A 13,298-nucleotide genomic window follows, 5' to 3' on the forward strand; every position below is an offset into this window, starting at 1 on the left:
AATAGTGTGCATATAACTAACAATACTGAACTGTACAAAATGATATATTTTATGTCACTGGGCTGTACCACCATTTACAATGTTCTAAACAGTTAGAGCTTGCTCTTTGAAACTAAGGAAGCATCGAACTTTACATCGGAATCTGGGGATGTACTGTATGGTGACTAACATAATATAATAAAAAATCATTAAAAAAAAAGAACTTGCTCTTTGAAAGACTTTGGTAAAAGATGATTAAAAGTGAAGCTGCCAAGTGGGAGAAAGTGTTTGCAAACCACACATACAGCAGAGGACTCCAGATACATACAGAACCCTCGAAATTCAAAAGTAAGCAATCCTATCAGAAAACGGGCAGGGGCGCCTGGGTGGCTCAGTCATTAAGCGTCTGCCTTTGGCTCAGGGTGTGATCCCGGGGTCCTGGGACCGAGCCCCGCATCGGGCTCTCTGCTCAGCGGGAAGCCTGCTTCTCCCTCTCCCACTCCCCCCGCTTGTGTTCCCTCTCTTGTTGTCTCTCTCTGTGTGTCAAATAAATAAATAAATAAATAAATAATAAAATCTTAAATAAAATAAGAAAATGGGCTAAAGATATGGGCAGATATTCCACCTGAGAAGATATACAGATGGCAAATGAAACCATTTTGCAGCCCTTGCCCTCCTGGACATTTATCACAGAATAATGAAGAGTAAGACCACAAGAAATCTGTACATGAACGTTTACAGCAGCTTTATCTGAAATAGCCCCAAACTGGAGAGGTTCCAAAGGGCCTTCAGTGGGTGAATGGCTACGCAGATGATGACGGAATAGCACTCACCAGTAAATGGCTACACAAATGACTACACAGATATGCCATGGAATAATCCTCACCGGTAAAAAGGAACGAACTGTTGACATTTGCAACTCTGCATGAATTGCCAGAGAATTATGTAAAGTGAAAAAAAAAAAGCCCATTTCAAAAGGTTACGTACAGGTTACTCCATTCTTAAAATCACACAAGTCACAAATATCGGACAGACTGTTGGTTGTCATGGTTGCAGAGTGTCAAGATGGGAGGAAGTGGTGCTGGCCATAAAAAGTGGGGGGTACACGAGGGATCCCTGTGATGGAAAGGTTTCATAGCTTACCTATATCAATGCCGATATCCTGGTTGTCACTGCACTATCGTTTTGTGAGAGACTACCACCGGGGGAAATTGGGTAGATGGTGACTGGCCTCTTCCTGTACTATTTCTTTCAACTGCATTGTAATTCAACAATGATCTCAAAAGAAAAAATTTAACTTAAGTGACCATATAATAAAATACAGCTCAGATGTTGAGAACAAAATGCAGTACGTTAGATTTGATATTTAGAAACAACCTACCAATAAAATAGTCTTCACAGATAAATGCAGGGGCTTCGGGACTGAGTTCATCTGGTAGGGTTCAGTCTGGGAAAGGCGCCATGAATCATGCCACATGACGTCAGGAAGGGCAAGTCCAAAACGGGGCTGTGAGGAGGCGTTAGCCACCATGCACGGAGCACAAGAGGTGAAGTAACAAGGCAGAACTCACAAGGAGAGCTGGGCTTGGGCAGCCAGGCCGGCCACCAGCAAGGACCGAAGGCAGCTGAGCTCCTGGAGGAGACATCGCCTCTATGCAGCCCCAGTGAATGTCTCAACATATGTGAGGCGAAGCTGGACTGACCCTGCAGAATTTGATCGAGACAGGCTTAGACAAGGACAGGTCATCTCAGCACACAGCACAGAGTAGGTTACCAAAGAAATGCAGCCTCAGACGACAAGTTGCTCAGAGTCTCACCTGGGTCCCCATGCACAGAGCCAGGCTCGACATGGTCATGGCCAGCTGGGGCTGGTGAGCATGTGATGGAGAGGAAGGAGCGAGCTCAGATGCAAACCATGAGGGCTAAGACCGGAGGTGTGTTCACCGTGTGTCTGAACCAGAGTCATTAGAGCCACTGTGGAGGGACTCTCAGCAGAGGGCTCAGAGATAGTCCTTGGGCACAGCGGACGTGTCCCAGAAGGGAGTACTGGCAGGAGGCCATTCCTAACTGGAACTAGAGTTAGAGCCAGAGGTGAAACAAGGCCACAAGTGCTCATGCAATGTCAGAATGTCAAATTCTTTCCCAATGAGATTTCCCTCGTGAGAGTAGCCAGAACGTCTAGCAGATGTTCTGTTCTAGCAGAACTTGGAGGCAGGGGGCTGGGGGTACCGGAGGGGAGTGGGGTTTGGAATCTTTCTGCAAAGATTCCCATACAGGAGTCCAGCCCTGCCTCCCTCTGGGTGGCCTGGCCGGTCACTCGCCAGGCTCCTTTCTGCCTCAGACCGAGATAGGGCTGCTATGGCCAGTCCTGGAGGCCACACCAGGCCGGGGAGGTGACCATGGGGCCCAGGTCGATGGTTCTCAATCTATGCACCTCTGAGCATCCAGGAGCCCCAGGAGAGGTGCCTTAGAGGCCAGCTGGTGGGGCGAGGCTGGGGACCAGCTGTCCCAGTTTGTGCAGGACTCAAGCTGGACGAGCTGGTCACTGCAGGTGGGGCTTCCCTGGCAGCTCCTCCACTCCGAGAGCCAGGATGCCTCATTTCCACCCATTCCACAGGGAAGGGCAGTTCTGCTGCCTAGTCGGCCCCCGCCCCCCATGCCCCAGGTGAGGTGCTAGGACCCTCACCTCCTTCCCCAAACAAAACAAAACAAAACAAAACAAAACAAAACAAAACAAAACAAGGAACAGATGACACCTCATCCGGTCCTGCTTTTTTATTGGCATGTCTGTGCATAGACAGAAGTCCTAGAGGACAGACTAGGGGGTGAGCCCAGCAGGGCGACACCCCCCCCCCACACACACACGTCCTCTCTGCGAGGCCAAGTGCTCAGCGCACCTGGGCCAAGTTGTGCTTCTTGTACAGAAGCGCCCGCCTCTTCTCTCGTTCGCGCACGAAGGCGCGCAGTCGCACTGTGGGGAAGGTCACGACCGTGGGCTGGGAGCCAGCAGGGCCTTCCTCCGTTAGCCACGGGCACTGCAAGCAGCTGGACGCGCATGGCCGGCCCCTGGAGAGAGGGCAAAGGTGTCAGCTGAGCTCTCTGAGCTCTCAGAGCTGGGGCCAGAAGTGGGAGGTGGGACGTGGGATGGGTGGGGTTGGTGGATTGGGCGGGGCAAGGTGGAGATGGTTGGACCGGCGGGGCCGGGGGATGGATGGGGCGGGGCCGCCTTACCACGGGTGAGCGCACAAAGTGCTCCGCAAAAAAGCCACGGCTCCTCCGGACAGCCCCGCATAGCATCGACTCAGACGGACCAGCCCCTTGCGCAGGCTTTTCTGCAGGTCGCGTGTCCCTTCACTGCTCACGGGGTACTCCGCGCTCAGCCTGCGCGCGCGGGGGTCAGGGATCTCAGGTCACCCTCGGGTGGATGTGCAGGGGCACCGGGGTTTCTGGGGGCACCCTCGATGGATGGGGGGCACAGGGATCTGAGATCACCCTCAGATGTATGAGAGAACACGAGATCTGGGGTCATCCTTGGATGGTGGACACACGGGGGCTCCGCGGGCACCCTGGATGGATCCCCAGTCCCCTCCCCCCGGGGTTGCGGGACTCACATGATGAAGGCTGTAACGCCTATGGCCCAGATGTCGGTCTGTGGGACGGCACCCTGGCCTTCCAGGAGCTCGGGAGCTGGGGTGGACACAGGTGAGCGCACAGGTGAGAGGCTGCGTGTGCGTAACACAATGGGGAGGGAGGCAGGCCGGGGGGGGGGGGGCTTCCTCTTGGCCCACCCTTCCCCCCAGGTCAGGTTGGCATCTGCTCCCAGCGCACCCATGGTCTCCACATAATCCTTGAACCTCTCGGAGGGCAGGACCCTCTCCTGCGCGAGGCTTTGGGCATTGCCCAGGTCGACGACCTTGAGTAAGTTGTACTCGGTGACGATCATGTTCTCGGACCTGAGGTCCAGATGCAGAATGCTCTGGGCGTGCAGGTACTGGGCGGCGCTCAACATCTGCCACAGGTAGTCCTTCACCTCGGATTCCGAGTAGGAGGCCCTGGGGGCACACGGGGAGGGGGGTTCGGCTCCGTCCACGGCAGCGGGTGGGGGGGGCCCAGCCCTTCTGTGGGCTTGGGAGGGGTACCTCCCGGCTCTGCTTAGCTCCCCGCTTGGGCTGACCGGTGGAGGCGGGGCTGGGAGGTGCGCGGGAAGGTGTGAGCTGGTCCGCACCTTGCGCCCCTCCTCGCCCAGGCGTGTGTAGCGTCCCACCCGGGGCCCCGCGTCCAGGCCAGGTCTCACCTCTCCGCCAGGCAGGGGAGCAGCTCGGGTCCCGAGCAAAGCTCCAAGATGAGGACCAGGTGCCGGGGGCTGAGGTAGGCGGCCTGTAGCTGGGCCAGGTGCGGGTGGCGCAGGCTCTTGAGGGCTTCGTATTCGCGCAGCACAGCAGTCCTGTCCTCAGGGCGGTAGGGAACGATCTTGGCCGCCAGCACGCGTCCACTGGCCTTCTCCCGGCACTGCCGCACCACGCTGAAGCGGCCCCTGGGAGAAGAAGGGCCCGCCAGGCTTGTGAGGACCCACCACGCGCCCTCTTGCCCAGTGTCAGAAAAAGCAAGCCCAGCGGGAGGTGACCAGAGCCTTTGGGTAGGAGGGCCAGATGATCCGCACGGAACTTGTGTGGATGTGAGAAGCGGGGAGGCCGGCCGAGGCTGCGCTGGAAGCAAAGCCAGCCGGACGGTGGGCTGTGGCACCTTCGAATCTGTGTCTGGAAGGCGAAGGTCTGCGTGCTGGGGAGGGGCTGGGCTGGGCGCAGGGCACGGCTCTCTTCCTCGGAGGCTGTGGGGGAAGGAGACAGTGATTGAGAGGCACCCCTACAGCCCCAGCTTCCCCCAACCTTGTCTCCCATACCCTTTCTCAGTCCCCCTAACAAGGGGCCTTTCTGTGAACGCCCACACTTTGATCTCTCCTTCCTTGGGCCATTTGGGGGCAGGCGCCTACCAGTTAGAACAAAGCATCCCAGTGCGTGCTTGTGACTGAGTGAAGTGGCAGGGCACCCCCCACCCCCCCACCCCTAGGCCTCGCAGAGTGGCTCACCCAGGTGGCTGGGCCCTCCCAGGAGGACCTCCTCTGAGGGGCTGCTGTAGGGACCCATGCCCGCCTTGCTGACGCAGGCTGTCCGGAAAGTGTACACACCGCCCCTGGAAAGCTTGCTGGTGAGGTAGCAGCAGTCAAATACGTCGGAAGCCAGCGTGCTCCAGCTGCCACCTGGGCCACACGGGAGTGGGTGAGGGACAGCCCAGTCGGGGGGTGGAGAGACCCTTCCCTGAGGGAGGACCGAGGTGGCTGGGTTCTTCCCGAAGCCACCCAGGGGCGCAGCACCAGCCAGGCACTTCCCTGCGGCCCTACCGTGTGGGCCTCAGGGCGGCCAGGAGTGGAGCCACAGGGAGGGCTCCTACCTTCCAGGCTACACTGCACGATGTACGTCACAGGGCCATAGGACTCCACGGGCTTCCAGACCAGCAGCACCCCATCAGCATACACCTCCCCGATGTCCGGGCGTGGAGAGGAGGAGGGGCATTCTGCAGGGCCCAGGGTTGGCAGTCTGAGGGGGGCTCCCCACGGCTTCCCAATGCAGCGTGGAGCCCCAGCCAGCCCTGCCTCCCCTCCTGCACCTGCTGCTGGGTTCCTGAGCCCACCATGCCCTGCACCCGTTCATTCAGGGTCCCCTTCCAGCGCCAGCTGGTAGAGGGGCCTGTGCTTCTTCTGGTGGGGGCCTCAGGAGGTGTCTGCCCTGCCAGGCTCCCCTCCCACCAATGTACATCAGCAACCCCACGGAGTGGCCCCCACTGACAGCCTTCTGCCAGCTGCAGGCTCCCATCGGAGGGGCCTGTCCTGGCTACGCAGCTTCACCGGACAGCCTTGAAGAACAGTTGGTGGTTGGCCACTGGTGGGAATCAAGCTAGGGCCTGAGCGCTAGTCCCACAGCCCCTATTTTGCGCTCTCTGCTTCCCCTCCTGGGGGGTCCCAGTCTACAGAGCTGACTCAGGCCTTCTGCGGCCCTAACATGGCTGACTGGGTGGTAAGTGTCCTACTCCATGGGGCTCCTCAGTGAAGGGGACCAGCATAAACCAAATCACCAAGGAAGAAGTGGTCTCCAGGTGCCCTAGCAGCCCCCCATCAGGGTCAGTCCCTGCCCCGTCCCCGCTGAGAGGGCCTGGCGCGGTCCGCTCACCTGCCTTCCGGAGGACAGCTGTGCTGGCCACTGTGCCCAGTGCATTGCTCACGCGGCACGTGTACACCCCCAGGTCCTCAGCAGTCACCACCAGGATGGTCAGGAGCTGGAAGTTCTTGAGCGTGGAGGAGATGAGGAGACGGCTGGTGCTCTCCAGGGGAACCCCATCTACAGCAGGACAGACCAGGCCTGGGGAGCGGCTCCAATAGGCACCCTGCCCTGAGACCCCTGCCCTCTTGGGGCCCATTTCCCTCCATACAATGAGAGCAATGCCCCCAAGGAGCACCCCTTGCCTTCCTGCCCCCCAGCCCCAGGACACCTCCTTACCTTTGGTCCAGGTGGCCTGTGCAGCTGGCTGGGCTGACACCTGGCAGGCAAGAGTCACGGACTGGCCCAGGACCACTGTTTCATCTGAGAGCTCCCTTAGAAACGATGGCGCTAGGGCATGGGATGGGAGGCAGGCAAGTTTTCAAAGGTGACCCCCAACCCAAGAACATAGCCTGGACCCCTGAGAGAGGGATGCTGCAGAAGCCCATGCCTACTCATCTCATCTTTAACACTAGCATCTCCTCCAGGAAGGCCTCCAGGACTGCCCCAATGCTGGGTACTGGAGCCGCCCTCCCCCACACCTCCCCACTAATCTGGGCTCCAGCCCCTGTGGATGTAAGCTTGCCCCCTCTACTCATCTGGGCACCAGAGAGGGGCTCCCTTCCCCCACAGCTGGGTTCCCTAGGCTGCAGTGTGGCTCAGTCCCTGGGCAGTACACCCACCTCGGTCCCTGCTCTTCAGGCCCAACCGGAAGGAAGCCAGGCCTGCCTTCTTCCTGGGGGGGCTCTCTTTCTCCAAACCTGCAGGGAGGAAGAGGCCTCTAGAAGTCACACCTGAGGGGCCCTGCTCCCCTGGGAGCTGGCTGTCTTGGCATTGCTCCCAGGAGCACTGGAGGAAGAACTCAGAGCCACCCACGGCGGGATTCCCACGCGGCAGAAGAGCCCAGATCCTAGGGGCTTTGGTTGCAAAGGAGCTACATGAGCTGCAGAGACCACCCCCCAACCCCATCAGGATCAGTCTATCTGGCGCAAGGGCACTAGGGGCAGGTAAGACTGGGAGCCAGCGGTGCCTGGGGAGGCCTGGCCAAGGGCCCAAGGGGTCAGGGACGGGTCAGGTAGGGCTGGGTGGTTGGGTCCTCTCTGTTTGGGTGTCTCCAAGCCACCTTAGGTCCCAGACGCTGGGCCTGAGATGCACATGGGGTGAGGCTGAGGCCACATGGGTGACCTCAGGAACAGAAGCCCCTGTGTGTGGGCGGGGTGTGTGGCACGGGGAGGGGGAACCCTGGAGGAGCGTGGCTTCTGTGTCACCGCAGTCCTTCCCAGCGTGGGAGGTGAGGTGCCCCAAGTTGCACCTGCCGGAGGGGGTAAGGGAGTCACCTTCAGGCTTGCCCTTCAGGAGGCGAGAGATGTGGGCCACGGAGGCCTTCACCCTCCTGCGTAGTCCCAGCTCCTTGGGCTCCTCCAGGAGCGCGTGCCTCCCTGGGAAGTGGAAGAGGCCTCCAGAGGGGGGCGACCACTTGCGCTTCCTGCTGCCAGTGGCCTCCCTGAGCAGAGTCTCCATGTCCTCTGGCTCCTCTGTGATCTGCAAGCTGGCTGGCGGGCCCAGTGCGCCCGGCCAGGGCCACCTGGCCTCCGGGAACTCAGCCAGCTCCTCCCCGGCCTCAGACTCAGAGGACGGCGGTGGCTCTGGTTCCACAGGCTTGGGGACCTTCCTGAAGATCATGAACTCGAAAGGGAGGTACTTGATGTCATATAGGTCAGACAGGTTGAGGTAGGCAGGCTCCACCTCTGAGATGTCCAGGGACACAGTGTCAGCTGCTTCTGAGTCCCCAGACAGGTCTCGGATCTGCACCAGGGACACCTGGGAGCCCCCACCAAAGTCCTCCCATGAGATCAGCTCTGGGGAGGCTCTTGGGGGTGCACTGCTGCCCTCAGGAAGGGGTGCTGCACTGGCCTGGGGGGCCGGGCTCTGGGCCCCAGCATCGTCATGTTCCTCAGAGGACTGAGAGGCAGCCCAGGCCATCCTGGCCCACAGGGGACCCTGCCCCAGCATGCCCCCTGCGTCCCCACCAAAAGCAAAGGTGCCATAGCCTGCCACTCCAGCGTAGCCCCCATGGCGTGCCCCCAGGGAGAACTTCCGTGTGGTTGCCTGCTCCTGAGGCCGCGGTGGTCTGGGCTCAGACTCGGATGCGTCCTCCAGCTCCACGGGCAGGCCCTCCACATCCTGGGAGGGGCCAGGCTCTGTGCCCACTGGGGTGGCCAGCGCTGGGGAGCTAGGGGGACTCGGCCTCCCAGGAAGAGGGGTGTCCTTTGGTTCCTTCTCAGAGCCTGGCTGGGGGCTTTCTTGGGCTGGGGACAGGGGGGCCTTTGGCTCCCCGGAGAGGACGGAGCTCATGGGTGGCAAAAGGGACCCCGTGCACTGCTTTGAAGGGAAAGAGCCAGAAGGCTGTGGTGTAACAGCTTTAGGGGTGCCACAGCCTTCCAGGGGAGAAGGACTCCACTGGGGATGAAGGGAAGGGGTGGGCTGCCCCCCACAGCTGTCCTGAGATGACCCCTCTTGCTGAGTGGACCCCAGGTCTCCACTGATGGATTGAAATAGTCTTGGCCCCTGCTGAGATCCCTCCCGATGCTCCATCTCCCTGGCGCGCGTCACCCCTCCTGGCCAGCTCTCCCCTGAGTCTGCCTGGAGGCCCATGAGGGTCGGGGCAGGGCACTGCCCTCTGCCACAGGCCTCGGTCGAGGAGCTGGTGCTGTGTGGCTGGTCGAGCTCCAGGGAGTGGCTACGGCCAGGGGCCCCACGGGCGCTGGAGCCCGGCAGCCGCAGGGCAGTCTCGAAGGAGGGCGCTTTGGCCATCAGGGCGGTCTGCTCTTCCCGGGCGGCCTCCTCCTCCAGCGCGCGGTGCTCCAGCAGGGGCTCTCGCAGGCCGGGCAGCGCGCTGGCGAAGTAGCCGCCCTTCAGCAGGTGCCGCCGCCGGGCCGGGTGCCGCCCGCTGCGCGCCGCGGGGCCTCCGCGCTCGGGGCCCTCGCCCGCCTGCTGGTAGAAGAGACTGCGGATGACGCTCTGCCGGGGAACGCAGCCCACGGCCGCAGGCGCCTCTGCTCCAGGGGGCGGCGTGGGAGGAGGCGCGGCGGCCGCGGGCGCGCAAGCCTCTGCCTCCTCCGGCAGGCTGGCCGACGGCCGCAGGAAGCCCCTAGGGTGCAGCAGCGGGGAGTGGGTCACCGGAGAGGGCGGCAGCGATTTGGCCCGGGCGAAAGGTGCCAGCTCGTTGTCGGAGGAAGAGGACGAGCTGCTGGAGGATGCGCTGGCGTCGCCCCGCAGGTGCCGGGCCACCCCGAGAGATGGGCTGTCGGGCGGGCCCTGGAGCAGCTCGGGGATGGAGCGCATCACCAGGATGGACTTGTAGCTCATCAGGGCGCTGGGGGGATGTGGGGGACAGGGGGGTGTCAGCCGTGTGCCCTCCGCCGTCCCGGCTCCCAGTTGGCCCAGAAGGGGCACCCAGGAGCTGGGGGCATTACAAGCTCCACTCCTCAGACCCTAGGGCTCTGTCGTTCTGCTCCTGCCCTCAGTGGCAAGTTACAGGCACGCACCTCGCCCCAACCTGCCCTGGCGGCCCAGAGAGCGCACAGCCCCACGAAGGGTGAGGGAGGCTTCCTGTTCTCCCAGGCCCCTCGGAGACGCACAGCCAGCCCTCGGGGCCTGGCTTCTCCTGCGGGCCTCCAGCCCCCTCCTCACCGCTAACCCCGCCTCGCAGTTCCCACCCCCGCAACCCTGGCCGCCTGCGCCTCCAGTCCCCGCCCTCCGCCCCTACCCCCCACCCCCACCCCAGGCTGCCGGCTCACCTGCCAGCGGCTGCGGGCCAGCAGGAACTTGAGTTGCTTGGTGTTGATGAAGTGGGCCTCCTCCGCGGGCACTGACTTCTGACGGGGCCCAGGTGAGAGGGGCGTTAGGGGAAATCCTGGTTTACCCAGTGGCCCACACAGGCCTCCACCCCTCCTGGCCTCCGTTTTTGTCCCTGTGCAGGCCTGCTTGGGCTCAGCCTACTCACCTGGAACCAGGGGTGGGCGAGGCACTTGGCTGCACTGGGCCGGGTCCTGGGAGAAGAGGAAGACCGGGGGTCAGGCCAGGGGGTCAGCTGCCCAGGCCCAGGCCTAGGAGAACCCTGGGAGGGGGAAGGGCTGTGCACTCACTCTGGGGCCCTCTGCAGGGTAGCCTTGATGAAGTCCTGGGCATCCTCGCTGAGGTGGGCAGCCACAGGGCTGCTCCAGGACACACGCCCTTCCAGTACGTTCAGGAGGGTGGCTCGGTCACTCTCACCAGCGAATGGTGATGAGCAGGTCAGGCTAAAAGCGGAGACACGACTTGCCTTCAGTTGTGACCTGGTTTTCTGGATCCATAGGGGACAGGTGGCCAAGACAAGGAAGCCCTTGGGACTTCCCAAGGTGGGACGGCTATGGTGCCACTCCCATCCAGCCCTGAGAATCCCCGCAATGGTCTGAGATTTGCCCAGAGATCCAGGCTCAGCCTGGGGTAGGGATCGAGGGTCAGCCTGGAGTATGTACCCAGGCTTAGCTCGGGATCCAGGTGCCATCTACACCAGCAGCATCCTCAGAGCAGCAGTAACTGTTATGAGGGGGCTTTCCGCAAACTATCCACACCCTTTCGAAAAACAGCTCCCTGCTTTGCCTGGTGACTGGGCAGAGCTCCTCTGGGACAGGGTGTGTAGGAAAAGAGCTCAGCAGAAACCACTTATCAGTTGGCTGACCACTGGCTCCCATAATAGCTGCCCTTTGGGTCCTGAGTCCTTGGTCTGGGGAGCAGCCAGTAGTGCTCGTGGCCTCCCACGGGTCTGATGTGGGGTGGGGGTGGAGGTGGGGGGTCTGCGGTTGGCTTCAGAGGAGGTGGCTGACAGGAGGCAGGGGTCTGCTCACCTGAGGTAGGAGACGACCCCCATGGCCCTGCAGAACGAAACCACAGTCAAAGGGTGTGCTCAGGATTGAGGGGTGTGGGGGCAGGAGGAGAGGGCAGGGAGTGTGTGTCGGGGGGCTGCTGGCATGGGAACTCACCAGATGTCAGAGGCCTCGCTCACAGGGGTCTGCTCGATGATCTCCGGGGACACAAACTCCGGGGAGCCATACTTGCTGTACTGTGGCTCTCCTGGGGTGATTTTTTGGGCAAAGCCAAAGTCGCAGATTTTAATGTCTTCCCGAGCAGGATGCACCATCAGGATATTGGGGGGCTGTTAGGGAGAGTCGGGGGGGGGTGAGGCCATGGCCTAAGGAGGTGACTCCCAGGGTTGCAGGGAACACTCGGGTCTGTGACGGGCTGTTCCAAGGCAACAGTGAGACCAGTGTGGGACCATGGGCAGCCCTGGGGGTGGATTTCAGTGCCATCTGGGGACACCTCCAATTCATTACAGCTGAACCCCACCTGAAAGAGCGCCCCATCCCCAGAGGCAACCAAGTCCTAAAAGGGAATCTAGAAGTGGTCAGCCTGTGCCCCCACCCCCAGCCAGCAGGGCCCAGGCTCCCATCTGTACTCCCCGGTCCCTGGGGACCCCAAGGGGGCTGAGTACCTTTATGTCCAGGTGGAGAATGCTGTGGTTGTGCAGGTAGTGGAGCCCCTCCACCAGCTGCTGGACGTAGACCTTGATCTGCAACAAGGGCCAGGGCTCAGGCAGGGGCCGTCCTCCGCCTCCTCCTCCACTCCCTTCCCTGTCCTGCTCCAACCGGCAAGGCCTCCACTTCCCCCAGATCTGAGCTTGGGATGGTGCCACGGGACAGCTCTGTGCAAAGCCCCCCCAGACCCCATGGGCCCCAAGGCCAGAGGACTCCTCCAGCCTGGCAGTGCACCAGCCTGCCCGAAGCAGGAAGCACCATGTCTCGGGCGGGTAGGACGGCCCACCGGCCAGGTAGGGTCTGGCAGGGAACATCAGTGAGGGGGAAGACGTGGACAGGCTTGGAGAGCTCCACCGAAGAGCTGCCACACCCCATGGGGCCCTGGGGAACCTCAGAAGGTGTCTGGGGAGGGCTGGGGCCTGTGTTGGATGGGAGCGGGAGGCAGGGAGCAGTCACCTCGGCCTCTGTCACCACACTCTTCTTGAACAGGCGGTCCAGCAGCTCCTCTGACGAGCACCTGTGGCTCAGGTCAAGAAAAGCTCTGGAGTCTGGAACCCATCCAGCCCCACACACCCTTGGCAAGTCTTATCTTGGGTGGGGGTGGGGGCCATGCTGGGGAGGCTGGTGCTCAGGTTGAGGGTGGGAGAGGGACAGGGACCCCGAGCTGAGGTCAGGGGGCAGCAGCAGCGGAGTAGGAGGGGAGCAAGTAGTGCGTGTGTACCGCTCCCTGGAGCTTGGGTGGGCAGTCTGGGGGCCCTCTCAGCATTAGCGCTGGGGACAGCAACACAAGTCTGACCTCCCTGCTGGTGAGACCACGTGGAGCACGGCAGGGGCCCGCTGAGGGCATGTCCTGGGCCCTGCGGACACAGCCCTGCCCCAGTTCCGGGCCCACCAGGACCAGAGCTTCGAGGATGGTGCTGTGTCCAGGGACACCGGAAGGACAGGCCCCTCGGGACCCTCGGACCCCTGCCTGCCCAGGGCGCGCCCCTCTCCACACTTTCTCGGGCTGAGGGCGGGATACAGTTCCAGGACAAGGATCAGGGTCTTCCGGGTCTCAAACTGGTCCAGCAGCCCAGTGACCAGCGGGTGGCTCAGCGTGGCCAGGATGTCACGCTCGCGGTACGCCTGGGTGCGTGTCCTAATCCGCAGGGGGATGAACTTGGCTGCGCAGGACATCTGGTTTCCCTTGTGCTGCACCCTCTTCACGAAGCCGAACACGCCCCTGGGAGGAGGGGAGCCATGCTGGGCGCGCACGCCAGGCTCCCAGGGGTCGGGGCTGGAGGAGTCCCCCAAGGAAGGAGGCATCTGGGGGCGATGCTCCTGAGAAGCCTGGGCTCCGGGGATGGGACTCGGGGGAGGGACTCATGGAGGCGGGGCTGAGGGGCGGGGCTGAGGGGAAGGGACTCAGGGAGGCGGGGCTGAGGGGCGGGGA

The 13,298-nt window shown here is 61.8% G+C and overlaps 1 protein-coding gene across 1 annotated transcript in view; it reads right to left on the bottom strand.

Annotated features, from left to right (window-relative positions):
* Positions 1 to 2,745: 2,745 nt before the first annotated feature.
* Positions 2,746 to 13,298, bottom strand: part of LOC105234526 (obscurin-like) — a 14,232-nt gene continuing 3,679 nt past the window's right edge. Inside the window, exons 2-22 of the mRNA XM_034655705.1 lie at positions 12,888 to 13,088; positions 12,323 to 12,383; positions 11,824 to 11,901; positions 11,315 to 11,487; positions 11,180 to 11,206; positions 10,439 to 10,591; positions 10,297 to 10,342; positions 10,091 to 10,168; positions 9,984 to 9,985; positions 7,628 to 9,666; positions 6,974 to 7,051; positions 6,531 to 6,641; positions 6,204 to 6,371; positions 5,428 to 5,550; positions 5,066 to 5,236; positions 4,723 to 4,807; positions 4,274 to 4,513; positions 3,808 to 4,031; positions 3,591 to 3,666; positions 3,211 to 3,360; positions 2,746 to 3,045 (exon numbers count right to left, since the gene is read on the bottom strand). Coding sequence (XP_034511596.1) covers positions 2,868 to 3,045; positions 3,211 to 3,360; positions 3,591 to 3,666; positions 3,808 to 4,031; positions 4,274 to 4,513; positions 4,723 to 4,807; positions 5,066 to 5,236; positions 5,428 to 5,550; positions 6,204 to 6,371; positions 6,531 to 6,641; positions 6,974 to 7,051; positions 7,628 to 9,666; positions 9,984 to 9,985; positions 10,091 to 10,168; positions 10,297 to 10,342; positions 10,439 to 10,591; positions 11,180 to 11,206; positions 11,315 to 11,487; positions 11,824 to 11,901; positions 12,323 to 12,383; positions 12,888 to 13,088 — 4,462 coding nt within the window. The 3' untranslated portion in view covers positions 2,746 to 2,867. The remainder of the gene's footprint in view (positions 3,046 to 3,210; positions 3,361 to 3,590; positions 3,667 to 3,807; positions 4,032 to 4,273; positions 4,514 to 4,722; positions 4,808 to 5,065; positions 5,237 to 5,427; positions 5,551 to 6,203; positions 6,372 to 6,530; positions 6,642 to 6,973; positions 7,052 to 7,627; positions 9,667 to 9,983; positions 9,986 to 10,090; positions 10,169 to 10,296; positions 10,343 to 10,438; positions 10,592 to 11,179; positions 11,207 to 11,314; positions 11,488 to 11,823; positions 11,902 to 12,322; positions 12,384 to 12,887; positions 13,089 to 13,298) is intronic.

The sequence above is a fragment of the Ailuropoda melanoleuca genome, chromosome 3 (assembly GCF_002007445.2).
Source record: "Ailuropoda melanoleuca isolate Jingjing chromosome 3, ASM200744v2, whole genome shotgun sequence".
Lineage (NCBI taxonomy): Eukaryota > Metazoa > Chordata > Mammalia > Carnivora > Ursidae > Ailuropoda > Ailuropoda melanoleuca.